Source organism: Phragmites australis, chromosome 7 (genome assembly GCF_958298935.1).
Source record: "Phragmites australis chromosome 7, lpPhrAust1.1, whole genome shotgun sequence".
NCBI lineage: Eukaryota > Viridiplantae > Streptophyta > Magnoliopsida > Poales > Poaceae > Phragmites > Phragmites australis.
The window spans coordinates 19,716,832-19,739,363 of NC_084927.1; the positions used below are offsets into that span (position 1 = coordinate 19,716,832).

The 22,532-nt window shown below is 45.1% G+C and overlaps 2 protein-coding genes across 10 annotated transcripts; one reads left to right on the forward strand and one right to left on the reverse strand.

Annotated features, from left to right (window-relative positions):
* Positions 1-3,095: 3,095 nt before the first annotated feature.
* LOC133924114 (sucrose nonfermenting 4-like protein) lies at positions 3,096-10,087 on the forward strand. Of its 9 annotated transcripts, none has more exons than XM_062369506.1 (13): positions 3,096-3,427; positions 3,546-3,621; positions 5,292-5,468; positions 5,562-5,678; positions 5,754-5,813; positions 6,271-6,360; positions 6,430-6,561; positions 7,166-7,307; positions 7,410-7,583; positions 8,465-8,528; positions 9,483-9,586; positions 9,674-9,773; positions 9,876-10,087. In XM_062369506.1, the coding sequence occupies exons 1-12, from the start codon at positions 3,360-3,362 to the stop codon at positions 9,745-9,747; spliced, it is 1,278 nt and encodes a 425-aa protein (XP_062225490.1). In that variant the 5' UTR covers positions 3,096-3,359; the 3' UTR covers positions 9,748-9,773; positions 9,876-10,087. The 9 variants fall into 9 exon arrangements, with proteins under 9 accessions (XP_062225490.1, XP_062225489.1, XP_062225491.1 ...); XM_062369505.1 differs by having other exon boundaries at positions 3,097-3,427; positions 9,917-10,087; XM_062369507.1 differs by having other exon boundaries at positions 3,098-3,427; positions 9,483-9,552.
* Positions 10,088-10,559: 472 nt separating this feature from the next.
* Positions 10,560-11,216, reverse strand: LOC133925442 (pentatricopeptide repeat-containing protein At5g61800-like). The gene has a single exon (XM_062371371.1). It carries the CDS (start codon positions 11,214-11,216, stop codon positions 10,560-10,562), a length of 657 nt encoding a protein of 218 aa, XP_062227355.1.
* Between the last annotated feature and the right edge of the window lie 11,316 nt (positions 11,217-22,532).

The window sequence follows — 22,532 nt, forward strand, 5'->3', positions numbered from 1 at the left end:
AAAATAAAAATAAAAATATTTGTGGCCATGCTGACGCTTGATGACATTTGATACTATTGTTATCACTAGTACTTCTGTAAGACAAGTTTTGTTGTTGATAGTGGGGGATCTTGGATCTTCTTCTTATTGATCTTGTTGAAGATGTTGAAGTTGGTAGTATTCTTTTTCTTCTCCTTATTCTTGATTTTACTTGCATTAATAGAACTTGTGGTAGTATATGTAATCGAAACTTATGTGTGAAACTTTAACTAATTATTTAGACACCTAAATGATTTCAAATAAAAAAGTTTAACTACAAAGTTATAGACCTCGTCGATGCTACAATTTTCATATAAAGTTTGTCTCCATCTGAGTTCATATGAAAAAGTTATGTATTTTTTAATATAAGCTATCATTCATTTCAGAAGCGGTTCCTTGTGTGAACCGCCTCTGAAAATAGCCCTTCATATCCACAGATAGTTCATATAAAGAACTGACTGTGAAAATAATCATTACCACAGACGGTTCCTTATGTGAACCACCTATGTTAATCATCCTATTTTTACAGACGGTTCACATAAAGAACCGTCTGTGGAAATGACTATTTACACATACGATTCCTTATATGAACTGTTTGTGGTAATCATCTTATTTTCACAGGTGATTTACATAAGAAACTGCATGTGAAAATAACCTTATACGTAGGCAGTTCATATAAGAAACTGTCTATAAAAATCAACCCATTTCTACAAGCAGTTCACATAAGCAACCGTCTGTGAAAATTTGTTTCCACAGGTGATCCGAAACCGCAGAGGGCCGCTGCAGACTGTTCAGACGGGTTTTCATATAAACCGTTTGTAAAAAAAATCCTAAATATCTTAAAAAATAGTTTTTCTAGTAGGGATTTCTTTCTTGATCAACCTTCTTACCATGAAAGTGGAGTGGTATTTATCAACAGTACTATCATATAAGGAACACTTTATCATTATAGGTTGTCATAGCAAGATGCTTCATAGTCTTCGCTCCAAGAATAGTCTATCTTCAACATGTGTGCCTAGCTTCTTTGACGGCAATCGTAGCTGCTATGATGACGTGTAACAACTACAATGATTGTTGCCATATCCTCCATCGATCTATCTTTTGGCTCGACCATGCTCTTTCAATATGCTTCCTCGAACATGTAGTCTTTTAGCATGTTCGTTATGATAGAGCTACATCTTCTCTGTTAGCAATGTCGATTCTCAGCTCATAGACCTTTACAAAATCGAGCATCCACTTAGTCTCTCTTAAAGTAAACCTTTGACTACACTAGGAAATAATACATGCATCCCATTGCGGTACACATTCCATTCCCTTAACAAATATCTTAATAGGCTCTTTTTTGCAAGGTGAAAAAGCTCATGGAGCCAGTTGGTTATTGTTCTGTGGACATTTACGAATTGAGCATGATTTGACACTTCTATTTAACTGAACTAAAAATCAGATACTTTCTCATAGATCGTGTTTACTTCAGTAAACGAAGTTTTTATCGATGGATCTCAAAAACATAAAAGCTCAAAAGGGCAAACCATATTGCACAAATGTTAAGGAAGAGGAGTGTTTAAAAAAGCGTTAGGCGTGCATCTAGCGCCTAGGTAGGCACCGCCTAGGTGGACAGGTAGACATTATGCTAGAGGATGACGCCTAGCGTCCAAGTGAGGTAGGTGGTATTTTTTAAACAGTGGAGAAAATAAATATATTGTTCCTTTTTATTCAATCCTCTCATCTGAAAATAAAATGATACATTATAGGAAGTAAACCTAGATCTAACATCATATGTTGGAATACTGAGAAAATTATTAAACTTCGCTCCAAGGATAGTCTGTCTCCTATATGTATGTCTAGCTTCTTTGACATCAATCAAGCTATGATGACCTAAGATTGCTTTCACTGTCTATCTATCTTTGGCTCGACCATACTCATATGATACATTTCCTCTACATGTGTTTTTTCTGCATGATCATCATGTAAGTGCGATATGCTCTTGGTTTGTAATGTCGGTCCTCAGTTCTTAAGCCTTTACTAACGAGTGTTCGTCCACTGTTATCTCAAGTAACATGTGAGTACACTAGAGGACAAAATATCCTCTGCCCTATTCGTTTACCGGTTAACAAACACCTCAAAAGGCTCTAAAACAAGCTGGAAAAGCTCAAAAAGGGGCAGAGAAAAAACCACATCGACTAAGCAACACGAAAACCCAGACACCCCTAGAAATTTCAGTGCAAAATAAAAAAAGGAAAAAAACAGTAGCACTGTGAAAGCAAAATCAAGCCAATACGGTCTTACCCTCTAACAACCCAAACTAGGGTTGGATAACGAGTCAATTCGGTTAGTTTGAACTCGGTTCGTTTAACTCGTTTAATATAACGAGCAGAAAAGATAGTTTATCTTATCTCATATGGCTCGTGAGCTAGCTTATTTTTTTTTAAAAGAGCAGCTTGTTACTAAGATGAAAAGAATATAAACATCTACTGAAAAATACATCAATAAAATTATACAACAATAATAATGACATCTACAAGTATATTACTTTTTTACATGGTTTAATCAGAGGTATAATTGTTGTAAGCTTATTCTCTTCTGAAAGTTTTTTAAACTCACATACAACACAATAACAGACAGATCCACTTACATATATTCCGCTACTGAAATAGAATATTCATCTAAAAAAATATATGAAACAACATTATCCCACACATCTGTCTATACATGCAAAGTTTGAAGGAATGATCAGTGGGAGAAGAAAAAAGATAAGAGTTATATCGTAATGAGGAGCTGACTAATAAAAAACTAAGTAGATTGGTGATGAACTTCTCTATTGAAAATAAAAATAACCGATGAATAAACCGATAACCACAGTAAAAAAAGAGCGATATGATATAAATAATATCTCTGACTCATTTGGCTCGTAGATTACTCACGTATTAACTCATTACCTAAACGAACTATAACACTAACTTAATTCGTTAAATTTTAAGACGAGACAAGCCAAAACAAACAAAACCAAACCAGACACGAACTAACTTAACTCACGAGCTTAAGAGCTTTTCGTCGTCTAATGCTACCCCAAACCAACCCAAAGCGCAAGCCAACAAAACAAGGGTGGAGGTGGGACGCCCCACGCCTTTCTCTCTCCTCATTCCTCCCACGCTTCGCTTCTCCCCCCTCACGCCAAATTTCCTCTTCTGCCTGCGCCTCCCCCCGCCCCGCGCCCATATAATCCGGGCTGGCCGGCTGGGTTCGCGGATGGACCCAGGCTCGGCGAGCTAGGGTTTGTTTCGGTCGGCTGGCTGGCTGGCGTTGGGGCGCCGGCGCTGCTCGCTCTCTCGCTAGGGTTCGCCATGGTGCTGCAGCGGTTCTCGTGGCCGTACGGCGGCCGGCGCGCCTCCTTCTGCGGCAGCTTCACCGGGTAGGTTCCCAAAGTTTTCGTCTTAGGGCCGGGGGTGCGCTTTGGCCGTCTGGGTTTGGCTTTCGCGGCGGCTGAGGGTGTATGCTGTTTTCTTGTTTTGTTGTTGTTGTTATTGCAGGTGGACGGAGTGCCCCATGGGGCTGGTCGGGGCCGAGTTCCAGGTCGTCTTCGATCTGCCCCCCGGGGTCTACCAGGTGGGTGGCTGCTCGGATTGCTCTGATTGACCTCGCGCTTTGCTTGTTACCGTTGTGTTGCTTTGTTGGTTTTTGTTCTACTGCTTGTTAGTGCGCTCTGGTCAGCTAGGTCTGCAGTTCTTGATTGGCGTCCTTGTAGATGTAGTATGAGCTTTGCATGAATGTTTAGAATTGAGTTTGGTGCGAGAATTCCCGGGTTTGATTTGCGCTTGGTATCTCATGGAGTGCTATTTTGTTGGATGCTTGGGGGCAGCAATGCATCTGCTGTTGGTTGGTAATTGGGTGGGCGTTGAGGCGCAGGACTGTGGTGCGTTCGGGCTTAAGGGCGTGTTTGGTTGCTGCCCTGCCAGGCAGCTTCGGCGCTAGCCAGCAACGCCAGCCACAGGCGTCCGAGGGTGCTGTCTGGCTAGGCAGCTCTGGCCAGGGGAGCAACCAAACAGGCCCTAAATGCGTGGCGGGGCTGATGATCCTTGCACCATGTAAGCGGGAAGTGTAGTCAGTTCTTGGAGGGAGCTATTCCATTTCCACGCATAGCGGCTGCATGCGCTGGATTTTGGTGTAGCATGAGGAGGGCTTATCGTTCACTAGTGAACGTTGGAACAGTGGTCTGATGCGATTAAGCATCTTATGATCTCAACAATATGGAATTATGGATCTGCAGTGATATCAGGCACTGTGAATTATCGATGCATTATGTGGCATAGTTGCTGCTTTCCAGTGACTGTATTACAGCATAGCAGCCAGATGAAAAATCCTGGTTATATGGCCTTATCTGGTAAGATAGTTTTGCATTCTGGAGTTAATAAAGCCATAAACCACTAATAGGCATATCTATTGCATGAACTTCATAAATTCCATAGGAAAATCATCAGAGATGAAGTGCTAGAAAAATTGTACTTTTTATATGTTAGACCTAGCGTAGGTGTAGCGGGAGCAGCCCTCCTCTCCCACTGTTCCTGTCGTTGTCGACAAGAGGATTTAGCCCTTACATAACAGCTGCTGTAAAGTATAATGTGCTTAGTCGCGGCATAAAAAAGTAGTCCTTTAGTGCCATTGTAGATTGAGTGGCTGGTAAATACAGGGACACTTCAGTCTCTCAGGTTTCTATATTTTCCTTTTTGTTCCATTTTGACAAGGATTTTTTTTATTGTGCTTCTTTTTCGCCAGAGGCAATTAATACTTGAAGTTACACTAAATACATCCTTAACTTCCCTTGCTCATTGACCTTCCTTTGAACTGCTCTCATATTTAGCAACCAACTATTTGGAACCATATCTTCGAGATGTTTTTTGATTCCTAGCAATTGATAGAAACATTAGATCTTTGGCGTATTCACAATGGGTTTGTATATTGGATGCCTTGCTTTTTCAACTTACCTTTTATGTAATTCTTGGACATAACATTGCACATCGGTACCAAATTCATACCCTTTTTATTGGGAATTCTGTCAGTCATAATAATGTTCACTATGTGATTGTTTGGTTCCGTTTGCAGGTTAGCAAACCACTTGATCATGATATTCTAGTAGTGGATATTGTGTAAATATATATTACTCCTATTATTTGCTGTCCCAGTGCTCACTGCCCAGCTATTCACATACAATATTCTCTTGCTCCTGTGACTTTTTTGTGCCATTACATACATTTATGTGGTCTTTTGGTGTAATTCAGTACCGATTTTTGGTTGATGGTATCTGGAGGTGTGATGAGACGAAACCCTGTGTACGTGATGAATATGGAGTGATCAGCAATGAAGTGCTTGTGGAAAACAATGCACACCCTGTTGTGCAGCCAGAGCCTTCTTCTGTCAGAGGAATTAACATGGATGAGGGTACCATTTTGACAACAGTACGTCTCAAAAGTTTGACACTGTATTTTCTTGTTGCATATTCCTTATAACTAATGATATGTTATGTACTGTGATCGTAAATATAAAAACAGATGCCCCCAGAACCATCTTCTCAAAACTCAGGCGTGCAAATAGCAGTTTTCCGCCATGGGATCTCTGGAATATTATTACATAATACCATATATGATGTTGTTCCTGTTTCTAGCAAGGTTAGATTCTTTTCTTGTAAGTCAGCACTTTGCTTTAGACTGTATGAATAATCAGATTTCATATGAACATTCCAGTTAGCAGTTTTGGATACTCAGCTTCCAGTTAAACAAGCATTTAAAATAATGCATGACGAGGTATGTGTGCTGTTGTGCTTGCAAGAATTGCTCCCAAGAATTCATTTTTCCTTTTTGTTGCTTGTTTGCTCTCACTTGAACTTTAGTCTGTTTGATCATTTTATATTATTGAAATGTTTTTAAAAGATGTGCTGCAACTATTTGCCTCATTTTAAGGAGCAATTTAATTTTTTTCCTTTTATATTTTGCAATTGAACAAAAAATATACACTTCCTCTAGAAGAAGGCATTTGTTTCATCTGCACCTGCATAACCGATCACTTTACCTCCGTACAGAATGAAATAACTATGTCAATAGGCAGTTCTGCACTTTTAAGGTTCTATTGGTCTGTTAAATCATCACCTGTCCTTGGTGTATTCATATGTTGTGTGAACCACTAGGCACTAGCCAATATTTGATTTTCATTTCTGTCTATTAAATAATGTAGTAGCATGAAATTGACTTTTCGTGTTTTTAGGGCCTTTCTATGGTTCCTCTTTGGGATGACCATCAGGGAACCATAACAGGCATGCTCACTGCATTGGATTTTGTATTAATCTTGAGAAAGGTGGGAACGACTTACCGTGGTTCTCCTTGAAAGCATTTACATTTTTAATAATTATTATTTGCTCTGCAGTTGCAGAGAAACATTCGAGCTCTTGGCCATAAAGAGCTAGAGATGCATCCCATTTCTGCTTGGAAAGAAGCAAAACTGCAGTTTTATGGGGGCCCTGATGGTGCTGCCATGCAGAAAAGACCATTAATTCATGTACTTTTCCATATATTTGCTAGACTTCTTTCATCTGATTTGTTGTATAAACAGTTTCAATATCAACAACTTCAAAATAAGAAAAAGATATTATTTGTAAGAAATTCTCGATATGGTCTGGAAATACAATGTTAAGCTTAATGCTATTTTGCATCCGAAGAAGTACAAATTGGTTAATGTCTTGAAAGAGGGATAAAATTGACACTACTAGATGCTGCCATCATTTTTTCTTTTCTCAAAATCTATCAAATGATGGTAGAAAAATGTATGTGATGACAATGAATGAGGTTGTGTCATGAATCAAGGTTAACATAGATATAACTCTGTGTTTGACTTTTTGGAATATCATTTCGTTATAATTACTTGACCTGCAGATTGACTGATGTACATTTCATTGTTGAGATTCTTTGGCTGAACTTTCATTGTTGAGATTCTTTGGCTGAACTTTCATTGTTGAGATTCTTTGGCTGAACTAACGGTCTGTTTTGATGTCTGTGTTCCTAATAGTTTTATTTTGAATATTCTGTATTGATAGGAGTTGAACATTTCTAGTATCCTTATTTATTTATTTATTTATCTTACGGTGCTACATGTCTTTCTTCAGGTTAAGGATTCAGATAATTTAGTGGATGTGGCACTGACTATAATCAGAAATGAAATATCTTCAGTTCCTATCTTTAAGTCCTTGCCAGATTCATCAGGGATGCCTTTACTTAATCTTGCAACCCTTTCCGGGATTTTGAAATGTATGATATTGTTCTGTTCTATAAGCCTACGTCAGTCCATTATTTAATTAATTTCACCTGTGTGTCGAATTGAGCTCACTTTTATCTTGATGATGTTTTTAGTTCTTTGCTCGAAGCTACAAGAACAGCCTGAAGGTTATTCATTACTGCAAAATCAGCTTGTCAGTATCCCTATTGGTACATGGTCTCTACATACAGGCAGGGAAAGTATCAGACAGCTCAGAACTTTGCGACTGAGCACCCCACTAAATTCCTGCCTGGATTTTCTGCTTCAAGGTACATTGACATTTCAGATGCAGTATTCATTTTAATGTTCCCAACTGATTCGTAAGAACATAGAGGGCAATTGTTGACTACATAATCAACTTAAGTATATGATTAGTTGTTCTTGAATAATGAAGATAACTATTTTAATTCAACAGTGAAGGTATGAACTAAATTGTACCATTGAACATACACAAAAGCCTTCTAACATGTAACGCTTAGATGATAGGTAGGACCATGCACTGGATCACATTAGTCTCCATCTTTTACAGTGATGCAAATGGTTTTCTTTACTTGTTACAGAAACCACTCCATCCCCCCCCCCCCTGGGGCTGTATCATACCTTTTAAAAATTGGTAAAGAAATGCTCATCAGTTTTTTAGCTGTTGGATTCTTGCAAACTTTTTGTAGTGATAGGATCGGGCATATGCAAATTTGCTAAATATTACACCCAGGAAGAGCACTTACTGTCTAGATTAGTGAACAGATGATCTGGATACTGTGTTTCCTCCAATAATTTTGTGTTGTAGTTTGCTGCGGTGTTGGCTCATTTGGAAATGATGTCTGTACTAGCCAATTGGAGAATTTAATGAACAAGGTCGTATCATTATTTGTGAAAGGTTTTTGAATAGTTTTGGTAACTATAGGATTCACATAGATGGCTTTATGGTACTAATCTGTGGTATGATCAATAAACTCTGTGAAACACATTGAAAATACAAAATTGAGGATTAACTCATTTTCCAAGCTTGTGGTGGTTCTCCTTTAAGCCTGTTCTTTTTTAACTGCACGTGCTGCTTCTCAACTTACTGCTACCATAATATTTCTCATCTTTAGGAAGTAATAATTACTGAATTTAACTACTGTTTTGCTTCATTTTCATTTTTCTCCAGATAGAATAAGCTCAATTCCTATAGTTGATGACAATGGATCCCTCCACGATGTCTACTCACTCAGGTTTGCACAACATTTGTTTTTGTATTGATGAAACAATTGGCTACTGCTAGATGAAGTGTTCCACTGGAGCTACGCATCTTTGTCTGATGACATGATGCACCTCAAAATAAGACCATTGTCCTAGAAATTGGCCCCTCTCTGATTTTTATGTAATCTTCAACACCAACACAAAAATTATTTTGCATGGCTACGGCTTATTTTGGGAAAGGGGTGTTACTTTTTGAGATGCTAAGTTTTAAGTGATTAGCTATTATTTATGCTTTCATCTTTGAGGGGTAATGACATTATGATATAGGAGATTTTAAAACCTTTTTTATTTTGGTAAAACTTGCGTCGTGAAATCTTAATTGTCACCTTTTTACCTTTATTTATGCACCCAATGTCCTTTGACATTTCTTATATTCGGCCCTTTATTCATTTACATCATGGCAAGATGCATACTAACAATTTCAAATGAAAAAAATATATATCTTGTTGATCTGAAACTCCCAACAGTTTGACCTTCATCTGGTTTTTAGATGGTGCATGAGATCGCCTTTTTAGATAAAATTAAGGGCTGCTGTGTCTTCAAACTCGAACACTCTTTAAAATTGTTTGTCCATTTGGCATTATCTTTATATTTTTTCTGGTTTCATTAGTTTGTTTGTATTTTTTATATTGGGGACAGTAGCGCTTTGCTGGTTTCCTGAAACCTACCAAAGACCTGTTATCTTTATTATTGATCCCCTAATCTGTCACCTTTGTATTTTTGTATCGCTTAATTCTTTTTGGATGGAATGTTCTCTATATAATGTTCCACAAAATTTTGAGTTCATCTAATCAAAGAAAACTGTCTCGATATGATTGTTTGAAACACTATTTTAAGAGAGGCTTGGGTAGTTGAGCCCATTAGTTTTATTTTTCATTTTGGTGGTTCACTTGGAGTATCTTAATTTTGAATCTCTATTTCCACAGTGATATCATGGCTCTGGCAAAGAATGACGTTTATGCTCGCATCGAACTTGAACAAGTGACCGTGCAAAATGTAACTCATTGCCTCTTGCTTCTCAGTTGTACCAGTTATGTTTTATTTGTCATTGTCTTTAAATATAAGATGGTTTCTCTTTGAGAGAATAGTATCATTGTTGTCTTGTACTCTTTTGTAGGCTTTGGATGTGCAATACCAGGTGAATGGCCGAAGACAGTGCCATACTTGTTCGCAGACGAGTACCTTGCTTGAAATCTTGGAGGAATTGTCTATTCCAGGTACTAATCTGTGTTGTTTGTGTGCGTGATCAGATCAGGAACAAGTTTGGATTTCATTTTTACAGGAAATCAATTACTATTATTTCAACTTAAATTTCTCAGATTGATTTAAAATCTTGACGCACAGTATGTCTTGTCATCAGGGGTGCGGCGGCTTGTTGTTATTGAACCAAGTACCAGATTTGTCGAAGGAATAGTCTCATTGAGAGACATATTTACATATCTCCTAGGATAGCATCTGTGTAGCCATTCCATATATGAAAGCTTGTTTTACTTGATTCGGACAAAATAAAAAGGTTGTTGCAAATGCGATAGTCATCTTGTGTCGTCATCTTGCTTTGGTACTTCTGATGCCGCGTTACATTCTCGCCTGCAACTGATAATTCCTGCTTTGCAGCATTGCAAGTTTGGAATGTTTCATGATCTTCTGAGAGTTCAGGAGATTAATCCTTAGCTGACGAAAAAAATTACAAGCTGTAGTAGAATCACTTTGGGGCCCTGTTTGGAACAACGGAAATAATTTTGAAAGTTTTCTTAAATGTCCCTTGGAATAAAGGAATGAGTCGTCGGATTCCCATAAAATGGCAGAATCCATAATTTTGGAGGAATTTAAACGTGGAGGTTCTATCTCATTGAAAAATTCCTTTGCGTATTGCACGGACCTCCTCTCTTCAAATTCCAATACAATAGGTCCCAGCCATGGCAGAGTACACCCCACTGTCGTGCGGGTTCAGTTCCAGCAAATGCCGGGCTGCAACCTCCGCAGCCTCCACGTTCCGATGCATTCTACAGCCAGCAAGTATACCTCCCCGCACAGCCAAGCAGGTCAGCCATGCACCCATAGTGCTTCAGCTCCCGGGGTACATTGTGCACGCCCTCCATGTCGCAAAAGATGCACCTTGCGATGCCCACAAGGCCGGTGTGGCTGCAACCGATCAGCACTCCCAAGAAAGTGACCCCATCTGGCTGAATTCCCTCAGCCAGCATCCTGTCCAAGTACTCCAGCGCCACCGTGCCATGGCCGTGCATGGCCAGCCCGGCCATGGGCCATGAGCGCATTCCACGTGAACAAGTTCCTCTCGGGGCACGACTCGAACACCTTCCTAGCAGCCTCGACACACCCACACTCGATGTAGAGATCAACAAACCCCGTGTACAAGAACACGTTTGGCGGGGCCTGCTCTGCTTGACATAGTCGTGCACCTCCTGCCCTTTCTCCAGCGCGACGTTGTCGAGCCTGAACCCTTCGTCCCTCATCCTGTCAAACAGCCCCACCACCTCCTCCAGCAGCCTGGCCTTGACGCGCCCGGCGACCAACGTGCCCCACGATGAGGCGTCCCGTACTAACATCCCTTGGAACACCTCGCGCGCGATCGCCACTCGCCCGGCCCTGACGCACCCGTGAAGCAGCGCGTTGTAGGAGACGACGTCCTGGGCTAGCATCCCGTCGAACACTCTGCACGCGGAGTCCGGGAGCGCGTTCTCGACGTAGAGTTAGACGAACGCGTTGGCGACGAGTGGGAACGGGAGGAGGTTGCGGGTCACCGTGACGGTGTGGAGCGAGAGGGCAAGGGGGAGCCGGTGGCGGCTGGAGGAGGAGGCGGTAGAGATGGCGAGCGGGAGGGAGTGGCGGGTGGGGGCGATGGAGAAGCGGAGGGAGGAGCGGAAGAGGAGTAGAGCGGCGGGGTGGGGCTGCGTGAGGCAGGAATAGGCGAGGAGGAGAAGGGTGTTTGGGCGCGGGTCCGGGAGGGACAGGTGGCCGGCGATGGCGGCGAGCGCGTGCACGGCGAGGAGGCAACGGAAGGGGAGGGCGGGAGGCGATGGCGGAGGGGTGGGCTCCGGAGGTGACGCCATTTTCGTCTCCGTTTTGACATGCCAATATATGGCTCTAATCAGTTTACATGCGAAGTTTCCATTTGAGAACTCGTTTAGCAGCATAGCCCATTACAAGCTCGTCTGGATGGGCCCAATTGGTCTTCGAAATGGTAGGGTCACCTTCTCTCGCCTAGTGTGTAAGATACTGCAATAGCAATTGGACCGTAATGTCGAAGCCTACATAGACGATATCGTGGTAAAAAGTCGGCTTGAAATCAACCACGTCGCCGACCTACAAGAAACATTTGATAGACTCTAGATTGCAGGCATACGGCTCAACCCAGAAAAATGCATATTCAGCGCCAAGGCGGAAAAGATGCTGGGGTATCTCGTCTCCCAGAGAGGCATCAAGGCCAACCCCGACAAAATTCATGCCATCACAAAGATGTCACCTCCCACCAATTCAAAATAAGTACAATGCTTGGCCGGTCGCCTCACAGCCCTCAGCCGCTTCCTCACCAAATCCGCTGAGCATAGCCTCCCCTTCTTCAAAACGCTGAGGGGCTCAAAACCGTTCAGCTGGACTCTGGAGTGCCAGGCGGCATTCGAGGCCCTCAAGACCCACCTTTCCCGTCTCGAAACACTCGCAATGTCCCTCCCAGGTGAAGGGCTGCTCCTATATTTGTCCATCTTTGCCTCTGCTATCAGCGCCGCCCTAGTACGGGAGGAGAAGAGTGACAATCACTCTGCTTAGAGGGCCGTATACTATGTTTCAAAGGCCTTAGACGGGGCCAAGATGCGCTACACCGAGCTTGAAAAAATAGCATATGCCCTGCTGATGGCCTCACGCAAACTCCGGCACTACTTCCTTGCCTACGACATCACTGTTCCAACCTCGTACCCACTTGGCGACATGTTTCGCAACCGGGAGGCGACGGGACGCATCAGCAAATAGGCAGTAGAGCTAGCCCCATTTGTGGTAAGGTTTGGGGCCTACACAGCTATCAAATCCCAAATCTTGTCAGACTTCATCGCCCGATGAACTCCGGCGCCCGCCGAACCCACCATTACCCCTCCCCAAGACATCTGGACTATCTACACCGACGGAGCATATGGCTCCATGGGCGCCAGAGCCAGGGCGATCCTCATCTCCCCCATAGGCCAACAGGTCCAGTTCACTGCTCGTCTGGATTTCAAGACAACTAACAACATAGCCGAGTACGAAGCCGTCCTCTTAGGCCTTTGGAAGGCCCGAGCATTGGGGGCAGCCAGAGTCATTATCCGGACCGACTCTCAGATCATCGCCGTCCACATTGACAAAAGCTTCCAAGTTCGATATCCGGACATGGCATGATACCTTGAAGCCATTCGCAAAGCCGAAGCACACTTCCGCGGCATATCAATACGCAACATACCACAAACGGACAACGGCCAGGCAGACACCCTGGAAAAACCTGTCGCCACAGGCAAAGACCCACCGTTGGGCACCTTCCTCGAGACTCTACACCAGCCAGCTGCTAGAACTCTTGACGAGATGACCACCACCATCCTTCCCATCGAAACACCGACTGGAGAGCTCCCCTCTTATCCTTCCTCAATGGAACAGAAGAGCCGGAAGACCCAATTGCGCTCCACCGCATTTAGCATTGTGCCAAGGGCTACCGTATCATAGAAGGCGCTCTTTGCAAAACAGGTGTCTACGCTCCCCTCCTTCGCTGCATCACCAGACAAGAAGGGGCCAACCTCATTCGGGAGATACATGAGGGCCTTTCCGGCAACCATTTGGCGCCCCGCGCCCTAGCCGGCAAGGTCCTCCGCCAGGGGCACCACTAGCCTACAATCATGTTCGAGGCAGAAGACCTCGTCCGCACCTGTCAAGGATGCCGATGGATGGGACAACGAAGCCACCGGCCCCTGGCTCCCCTACAACCAATCGCTCCCATCTAGCCCCTGGCTCATTGGGGCATGGACCTAATCGGTCCATTCCCCCGTGCCAAAGGTAACCTTCAGTACGCGGTGGTAGCATTGGAGTACTTCTCCAAATGGATTGAGGCCGAACCCCTCATGACGAGCACATCGAAGAATGTCCAGAAATTCTTCTGGGAAAACATAATTTGCCACTTCGGCGTCCCATGACAGCTCACAGTCGACAACGACACACAATTCGACTTCGGGCCTTCCAAACAATTCTGTGACGACCTCGGCATCGAATTGTGCTTCGTTGCAGTTCGACATCCTCAATCCAATGGGGCCATCGAACAGGTCAACGACAACATTCTCTCCGGCTTAAATGGCCGACTCGTCGACCTAGCTCGAGGCCTGTGGGTCGAGGAACTCCCCAAGGTTTTATGGTCCCTCCGCACCACTGTCACGCGAGCCACAGGGTTCACCCCTTTCTGCCTCCTATATGGCGACAAAGCCATGACCCCCACCGAGGTCAAGGGATACTCGCTCCGGGTACAACTCCCACAAACTACCGGAGAAAGAGAACTCTCCCTTGATCTCACCGAACGAACGCGGCTCCATGCCGTTCAGAACCTCGATCACTACAACGTGAAAACCAAGGCCTGGTATGATCCTAAGGTTGCGCCACGAAACTTTGAACCCGGTGACCTAGTACTTCGATGTGCCCTGGCTATGAGAAAACTGCACAACAAATAGGAAGGCCCATACCTAGTACTCAGGTCTAACAGGACCGGCTCCTACCGCTTGGTCGACACAGAAGGAACCCTCCTCCCACATAGTTTTAACACGGAGATCCTCCGCAAATACTATGTGTAGGGGCCCCCAGGCTCCGCCCTCTCCAAAGGCCCAAGACAAATAAAACCATATATTGCCCAGCCACAAATAACCACCTTACCTAGAGGTATCACTTCCCATAAAACACGTACCCTGCAAAAACAAACCCACATAGAGCCTACGAAGACCCTTTAGCATCTTGAAGGCACTGCCTCCATGCTGAAGGGGTAAAACCCTCTGGCATCTTGAAGGCACTGCCTTCGTGCCAAGAGAGTAAAATCCCTCCAGCATCTTGAAGGCAGTGCCTCCATATCAGAGAAGTATATCCCTCTGCCATTTTTAAGGCCTGGCTGACCTACGTGGCGGAGAGACAAAGACCGCTCCAGCATCTTGAAGGCTTAAGCCTCCATGCTAGACAGGCATATATCCCTCTGCCATCTTTAAGGTCTAGCTAACATACATGGCGGGGAGGCAAAGACCGCTCTGGCATCTTGAAAGCATTCCTTCTGTGCCAGGCAGGCATAAGACACTCCGTCATCTTTAAGGCATGGCTGACCTACGTGGTGAAGAGATAACCTCCCCAGCATCTTGAAGGCCTAGCCTCCGTGCCAAAAAGGATTCATACAAAGTATTGATCCTTCGGCACCTTGAAGACTAAAAGTCTCCGTGCCAAAAATATCTCACTGCTATGGTATCATCCCTGCTCACACCTAACGCTACGCTGTACCCCTCGGATCTCGCACCCCGTGGCCACTAACAAGCCGCAAAATGTGAAGGGGCTGGGATAGGGGGCATGGGCGAAACGTCGATACGATAACAAAGCATTGTTGTAATAAATTATAAAAAACACCAAAAAACAAAGCTAACACAACACAAGTTTATTCATACATGACATACAAAGAGTTTGCACTCAACAAAACACTGTACATCGAATCTATGCCTAGCAAACTTGTTAACCTATTACGCCTCCCCGAAACACTACAGGAGGACGAGGGTGCTCGACCATCACGCCTCCTGGAAATACCACAGGACCTGGAGGAGGTCGACGCGAATCCCCTCCATGGAGGGAATCACTGCCTAAAGCGGAGCCCCCTCCTAGAAATACCACGGGACCTGGAGGAGGTCGACGCGAATCCCCTCCACGGATGGAACCACTGCCTGAAGCGGAGCCCCCTCAGCCTCGGGAAGATGAGGGTCCGCTGGGAAGGTATACGAGTCGAAGGCTGAGAAATTCAGGTCATCCTCCTCCTGCTCTTCCGGCGGGGACTCCGCAGCCTGCACCTCCTCCACCTTCACCTCAGCCAGGATAGGCTCAAGGATTTCCAAAGGCAACCTTCCATCAGAATCCTGGGGGAGGACAAAGAGTTGGAAGAAGCGTGAACTGGCAACCTCCCGGGCTGTTTGAGCTGCACACCAGTCGTCCTTTACAACAAAACATACATCCGGACTAGACACAAGGGGGTCCTCCGGCTTGACCTTGACCAAGACATGGGCAGCCACCTTCAGATCCATGCGCCCCTCAGAATCACGGGGCATAACAAAGCAACTCCGCCATCGGACAGACGGAGTGGCTCCGGACGCTCCGGACACACTCGATCCCTCCCCGGATGTAACACCCTGATTTTCAAATTTCTCAAATTTCTAAAATTTTCCAAGAGTATTGAATAGCTTCACTAGTATTATAGGTTTAAAACCTATTTTCTTAATCAATCAATCAATATAAGTTATTATTTTGTGTGCATTGCATGCTGAGTTTTGTTAGGAGCCAAGTAAATGCATTAGAGTTATTTTTCCTTTTCTTTCTCTTTAGTGTTTTGAGTGAAAAAGATTTTGAAAATGTTTTTACAAAACTCAGTAGTGAATAAGTTAAGGATCTTAATGGTTGGAATTCAAAATCTTTGAATTCATCATCTATTCAATCCTTGATCATATCTGATCCTTCTCCAGTTCAATTCAAATCTTATTCAAATCCTTGTTTAAAGTCAATCTCTCCTCTTTCTCAAATTCTACCCAAATCTAAATTCAAATTCCTTATCTATTCCTATTCTTGTTCAACCTTATCTTTTGGTTTCTCTCAAATTCACTTCAAGCTCAATTCAAATTCAAATTCTATTCAAATTTCTCTACAGAAGTTTCTTTTCTAAACCCTAGATATACCTAAAATATCTTTGGGTTCAATCTTGCTCAAGTCCAAACCCTTAGCCAAGTCATCTAGATGGCCCAATAAAGGATCCACGAAATCTGTAAATTTTTGCGGAGTCCTGGATAGCCTCATTTTCGCAGAAAGTTTCGGAGTTCAAAACGGCCTCAAATGCAAATCTTGATAATACAAAAGTTGTAGGTCTCGTAGAGAGCTTCGATTTGAACCTATGAAAGTCTTCTTTTGGATAATGGAGCTAAGAGTTATGGCCCCCGAAATCAGTGCTGCGCAGAGAAGTCCGAGTTCAAATAGTTTATCTTGTGGCGCATTTTTGGAAATCAAGATGACATTTTCAGAAGTTCTAATGACTACCAAAGTTGTAGATCTTTTCGAGTACTACAATTTAGAATTAAGAAACGTCCAATTTGGAGTCCGAACGATAAAGATATCATCCTTGGAATACAGAGCTGCGAAAAAGGAAATCGTAACCGACTCGAACTCGAATCCGATTCGTGTTCGGTTTGGACTCTACCTCAACCAGCCGCCCCTAGCCCTATATATATGAGTTGCACGCCCTCTCCTACCCCTATTCCATGCCCCCAAGCCATAGAAGTCACTGCTGCCTTGCCCGTGCGTCGCCGGAGCGCCGCCGTTCGTCGGAGCCGCCGCCGCCACCGCCCGTGATGCGCTACGTCATCTTCTCCGCGAATCCTCCTTTCTCGACCATCAAAGCAATGTGAGGACCCCTTCTTCTCCTTTCTTACTACTGTTTTAGCATCATACTAAGTCCCTAGCCAAGCCCTAGCCCCGGCCAAAGCCCAATCTATGCCGCCACGGTCGTCACCGTCGCGGATAGCCGCGAGACAGCCGCGCTGTAGCCGATTGACATCGATGTTCCCGACCAACCAGAGGTCAAATCACTAAGCCCTTTCACCGGTGCATGTCCCATGATGTTCCTCACGCTCTCACCAACCAGTTTGGCCAGTAGATTAGCCAAACTATTGAAATCAAGGTCGACATACCCGCTGTCCGGTTTCTGAACGCGTTCTGCACGCGCACTGGATTCGCATTCGCGTCCCCCGTCAATCCGAAAGCCGTATGGATGCACCAACCACGTTACGACGTGTCCCATGGAGTCTTCTATGTTACCCTAGGAGCCCATCCCCGTTTGTGCAGCGACACGACCAGGACGCCATTACCAACCACAGCACATCGCAGCCATCACCCGTCTCATCTATGCTGATCATTCTTTCTCTCAGTGGATGATCTACCAAAACCCATGCCATAGCATTGTGTTCCCGGGTTATATGAACATCTTTGTTCAAACGTTTTCTCAAATTTTATAGCCAATCTCCTAGAACGCGAGCGTCTTCATTCTTGCATCTGTTCGCGGTCACCACCAAACCTAGAAGCAGTTATCGCTGTTTTGCCGCTACCTCGGATGACCCCTTTCAAAACCAACCATACCGCTGAGTTAGTCTTTCCGCGTTCTACGCCATGCTTCTCTCGTTTCACTAAAACACCACTGAAGCCGACATCGATGTTTGTGGTCACATGCCCAATCGCTATCTTCGACGAAACCCGAACCACCACCGCTACATAGAGTGACTAGTAGTATCCTTAACCTAGAAGTGCAACCTTTGGCCTTTTTGATCCATCATAGGTGGTGGATACTAGATCTCAGTGTATGCCTTCGTTAATCCAAGATGGTATTTGCATAGCATGCCAAGTCAGCACCACATCATTCTTCTTAACCTGGTCAGTGAAGTCTAGTCTGCCCTACACTTCTTGAATCTTGCGCAATGATGTTGTCAAGCCTGACACAGTGATTGTGAAATAAAACCTTTCCCATAGAAAGTTAGTTCCGGAAAATCAGCATTTCCTTTTCAGTCTAATCCATCTCTTGAAAGTTGTTGTCTTTTCATGTTATCTCCGATTTAAGCGATTCTTACGTTTAAATATTTCTAAAATTATTCCTATCCAACTATAGTGTTTTTAATGTGTTTTGATGATGTTTGGTATGTTGTTCTTAGTGTTTGCTTTGTGTTATTTGTCGGTAGTTCTCGCGATTAGTCGATAACGTTCCGGAGCAGTTTGAGGAACTTCAAGACCAAGATTTCGACAATACTGAGCAGCATTGGGAAAAAGGCAAGTGTCCTTGATCATATTGAACCTATATTTTTAAATATTTTGTTTTACAAAATTGCATGCAATGTCTGTCAATATGATGGATAGTCACCTATGTTAGGGTTTTCCCTAGATTTTCCCTTATCATCCATTGGAACCTAGATGGTTTATGGTTAGGTGTCTTTTATGGGTAGATTGCTTAGCCATGCTTTTGGGATGTTGAGAAGTGTCATAATCTTGACTAATGAACATATGCAACAATGATGGTTAATTTGTTAATGGTCTAGCAACATGTAATCTTAGGCCTTGAGCAAAGTAGTTTTGATGGTTGTTATGGTTATGATGTTGGTTTAGTATTTGCTCAAGTAACCTAAGTAAGGACCGGTTCGTGGGGCGACAACCCAAGAAGTAACGTACCAACCACGAGGTTGATATGGGTAAGACGTGACATACTGATTAGAGTCTATCCAGTGTGTGTTGGGTCAGCACAAAAGGGGGCTTCTGGGTAGGAGCTTAGCTTGCGTAAAGCCTGGCGGTGAAACCTAGTGGGCAGACACATACTGGATTAGTCTCTGGTTAGTGGAAAGTGTCATACAGTAATTCTTGGCGGCACACCACTGGCGTGTGTTAAGTGTTTCGCGAACATGGCAACATGGAATTCACTGACTCATGGGGAAAGCTGGACAACCTCTGCAGAGTGTAAAACTGTTATAATAGCCGTGCTCACGGATATGAGAGACTTAGATCCTCACATGATTAGTGGGTTGTGGTTATGAGTTTGGTTGTGGTTGTGGTTCTGGTACAGGGAGTACTAGATGGTTGTGGTTATGAGTTTGGTTGTGGTTATGGTTCTGGTACAGGGAGTACTAGATAGTTGTGGTTATGGTTCTGGTACAGGGAGTACTAGATGGTTTTGGTTATGGTTCTGGTACAGGGAGTACTAGATGGTTTTGGTTATTGTACAGGAAGTACTAGAAGGTTATGGTGTGCAAGGTGGGGAGCTTTGTATGCTGGATGCTGAATCGTTTGGGTTACATTCACTTAATAATTGCTTAATGCTTTTGAATCCAAATATATTTTCATTACTCGCATTTACGCAAATTTACCATGTGTTAGCCTATTCTTGGTATAAGCCTGCATATCATTACTTTCCCCCACTTGCTGAGTACTTTATGTACTCACACTTGCTATTTTCCCTACACCATGTGACATGTATGCTGGTGCTCAGTGAGTGAAGATGTTGAAGACTATTAAGACGAGGTTGTGACGTTCTAGACGCGTGTCCCCGGTCAGTTGCCTGCGGTGTTGTTGCGCACCAGTGCTTCTGTTCCGCTGCAGATATCTTTATAGAAGACAATATATATCAATTGCTGTAAGAGTTTAACGTTATTTAATAAAAGTATTGCTTTTGTTACTTCACCTATGACGTCCTTATGTGTGTTGAACATCCTGGACACACATAAGCCGCATCTGGTTTTGGCCGTTAAAACCGGGTGTGACACCGGAGGCACTATCCCAGATACTAGTGAGGCCCCCTCCGGCTTCGGGCCGCCACACCTATACACACAGATCGTGCTCCAATTAGCCTCAAAGGCACAAACACTCCAGAACAACACATGCGAACCACAAGAAGGCAGACATTACTCCATTTAGATAAGAAAAAAGCCCAAATACATAAAGCAGAAGGGGGTAGTCAACATACTAAAACTTTGACCCCCTTCAGAAAGAAAGAAAGCAAAAAACAGACAACCTGCGACAGAGCTACACCTCCGGGGCATCCACACATGAAGACTGCTCTTGCGGGGCAACGGCGCAAAGCGAGAGGCCTCTAGAGGGCCGTGGCTTGCCTGCAGGCTCCGGATGAAGGGCTGAACCTCCCAACGAAGAACCCGGACGAAGACCTCCAGGGGCACCTTGAGTCGCCTGACCTGCCATGTAGCGTAGCGTCATGCCTCGGCTGTGTCTGGCCCACAAGTTATGACAGAAGTCCTCTAGAGCCACATGGATCTCCACTGGAGGTGCCTTGGGCCGAAAATCCTTAATCACGGAGTTCGGCACGTGCTGCTCCAGTACTTTGAGAGGATCAACCCTTGCTTGGTGCAGCAGGGTCAGCTGGAGTGCCGCGACCACACGTGCGGTAGACCTCGCGTATGCCTCCGCAACCCTAACCATGACCTTCACGGTAGACTGAAGCCAGAAGAGTGGCATCACGGACGCCTCTGAGTCGGAAGGTAGTGGTGGACACCTGGCCCCAAGGCCGCTCAGGGCATTGAAGGTGATCCGGGCAACCTCTGAGGCAAGTGCAGCTAACCGGTGGCACTCCGAGCGCAGTGCTCCCTCTGATGCTTGAGCCTCCTCCAGCTCTTGCCGCACCTCACCCACTGCGGCCTGAAGGGTCTCAACATCACCTTCGGCTGACACACAAGCTACATTGGCCGCATCGGTGAACTCCTTGGCCTCCCGAAGGTCTTCGGCAGCCTTCCACACCTCAGCCTCCGCGCGGTCCCACTTCAAAGCCTCCTCCCGCCAGAGACCCTCCTCATGCTCACGGAGTGCCATATCCACCTAAAGAAGACCCTCCAAAGACCCCACCTACTTCTGGGCCTCCTCCAAGGCCTGACGAAGGCTGTCAAGCTTGTCACAAGCGGCAGCAAAGGCATGGCGCCCCATCTCCCAGTGTCCTCATCAAAATTACTTGCTATGAGTCACAACAGAAGAAGGAAAAGGACAAAATAAGCTACTCAGAACTAGACACCAAACCCGGTAAATCACGACTAAACCACTGACCTACGGGGCCGCTGCTACTAGATGTGCCTCCATTTCCTCCAAAGGACGCTGGACCTATCCACTCCAGAGAAGAGAGGAGGACACGACAAAGGTCCTTGATGCCTCCGGGCAAAGCACGAAGTCATCCAAAGTCAATACCCCAAGGCCAGGCCCCCCCTCGGCCATCATGGAGGGAGCCCCGGCGGAGGGCAAAGTGCCCCTAGCACCGGCTGCCCGGACCAAGTCACCAGCCGGCTCAGGGCTCCGCGGAGACGAGGCCACGTCCCCTAAGGCCTCCTTTGAGGACACATCTGGAGGAGTCCTTGACCCCTGTCGAAGCTCCCCAGCCTTCGAGGGGGGAGTCAAAGACACATACACCTCAGCGGTCGCTGCGAAATACCATGAAACACAAGGTCAAGATCCCAGTACACGACCCAAACAGGATATAGATAATGAAGCAACAACACCTCACCGATTCCCCTAAACCTCTCATAGAAGGGCCTGTAACTTCATCAACGTTCGAACCAGCAACCCAAAATCATATTCCACGTGGCCACGCCTCCTCTTCGAATCTGGCCCTGGCCGACAATGTATAGAGAGGCCAGGCCCTTCCCTCGATCACCACCGCCGAGCTGACCCTCACCTCTGGACAGGTCACCTGCGCTCCCAGCCTGCCACTGATGCTTCCTATAGACCAGCAACACCTCGAACGACTCAGCTGTAGAGTCAGTATGAACCTCCAGAGACAAAAGGTTGCCAAGCCTAGAGCGGCTTTGCACGGATCGTAGGATCGGCACGCGCTCATTTCCCAGCAGCCTTAGGCATCGGCGGATCCCTCCACGCCGGAGCCCTCACTCTGAGATAAAAGCTGACACAGTTGTACCACTCCCAACTCCATGTTAGAGCCACCTACCGCTCCCGCTCCGCGTGAGTAGGTGGGCCCAGGATCACCTCGGTGATCTTTGCTGTGCGCTCCAGCGAAAGGCAGCTCTCTGAAAGAAAAAGGTTACTCACATCTGCGAATCAAAAACCAGACAGCAAAGAGGACTCACCAGAGCTAACGGGGGAGGGGGGGAGTACACCCTCGGCCACTCTTCCGCACCTTGCTCGAAGGTGCAGTCCCAGCCCATCTGATGGGACCAAATGCGCAACATGGTGAACTCCTCCATGAG